The sequence below is a fragment of the Myotis davidii genome, unplaced genomic scaffold (genome assembly GCF_000327345.1).
Source record: "Myotis davidii unplaced genomic scaffold, ASM32734v1 scaffold747, whole genome shotgun sequence".
NCBI lineage: Eukaryota > Metazoa > Chordata > Mammalia > Chiroptera > Vespertilionidae > Myotis > Myotis davidii.
In genome coordinates this window covers 217,792-218,742 of record NW_006298695.1, presented here as the reverse complement: position 1 = coordinate 218,742, position 951 = coordinate 217,792, and the positions used below count along the sequence as shown (strand labels likewise).

Below are 951 nucleotides of genomic sequence, written 5' to 3'. Positions count from 1 at the left end.
GCGCTACCGCGCTACCCCGCGGGGCCCCGGGCCCTACCTGCGGAAGTCCAGGAGGGACCGCGTGGAGGACGGCACGCCCTGGTCATACCAGCTCAGGAAGTGGAACTGGGTCACCGTGCGCGTCTCGCTGGTCTGCAGGTTCTTCAGGTAGAAGCTCCGCACGAGGAAGTCGTCGCACCAGATGTGCTCAGAGACCAGGTTCACCTGTGGGGCAGCGGGGGTGGGGGTGGGAGGGGAGGCAGGTGTCGGCGACACAGAGGTCTCGCGGCCCACTGACCGGGGCCCTCTGTCTCAATTTCCTCCTGGTTGGTACAAAAAGTAACTGTGGCTGTTGGTTTTTGATGTCAGAGGGTGTAATGCTCAAACAACTGGAAAAATGTGTTACAATCCACAACCATTTCAGGGTTTGTCTGTTGTATTTCTAAGTCATACAAGCCTTCGAGAAAAAATCACCATTTGAACAGAAAGGCCATGGGTCCATGCAAGCTCGCCCGTGGCATGCGCATCCCGGGCCTGAAGGAGCCGAGGCCCCGGCCCTGGGGCCTGCTGGGGCTGATGCCCTCGGTGACCAGGAGCCACGAGGGAGAGCCAGGGTTCATCTCTCTGCTTCCGACATGGCTCCCCCGGGACCGAGCACTCTGAATTCAATGCAAGGCAGAGCCAAGGGAGGGCCCGACTTAGCTGCCAAGTTTACGGCTCCGTCCCGGTCCCGGACGTGGGCTGGAAATCCAGGAAGAGAAGTGTGCTCACCAGCACGTCCCCCTCAAATATAAAGGCCAACAGGGCGGTGGGGACCCTGGAGCGGGGGGTCAGGAAGCAATGAGAGCCATGGCAGGTCTGTCTAGAAGCGGACCCTACAGCCTCGCGCAGCCCGGCTGCGCACAGCACCCATGAGGCCACTTCCTCGTCCTCTCTGTGCATTTTAGAACGTCAACCATGAGAGCCATGCCA

The 951-nt window shown here is 60.4% G+C and overlaps 1 protein-coding gene across 1 annotated transcript in view; it reads right to left on the bottom strand.

Moving 5' to 3' along the window:
- LOC102755232 (receptor-type tyrosine-protein phosphatase N2-like) overlaps nt 1–951 on the bottom strand; it is a 216,209-nt gene that overhangs the window by 20,013 nt on the left and 195,245 nt on the right. Inside the window, 1 exon segment of the mRNA XM_015570934.1 lies at nt 38–204. Within this exon segment, the coding sequence (XP_015426420.1) occupies nt 38–204 (167 nt within the window).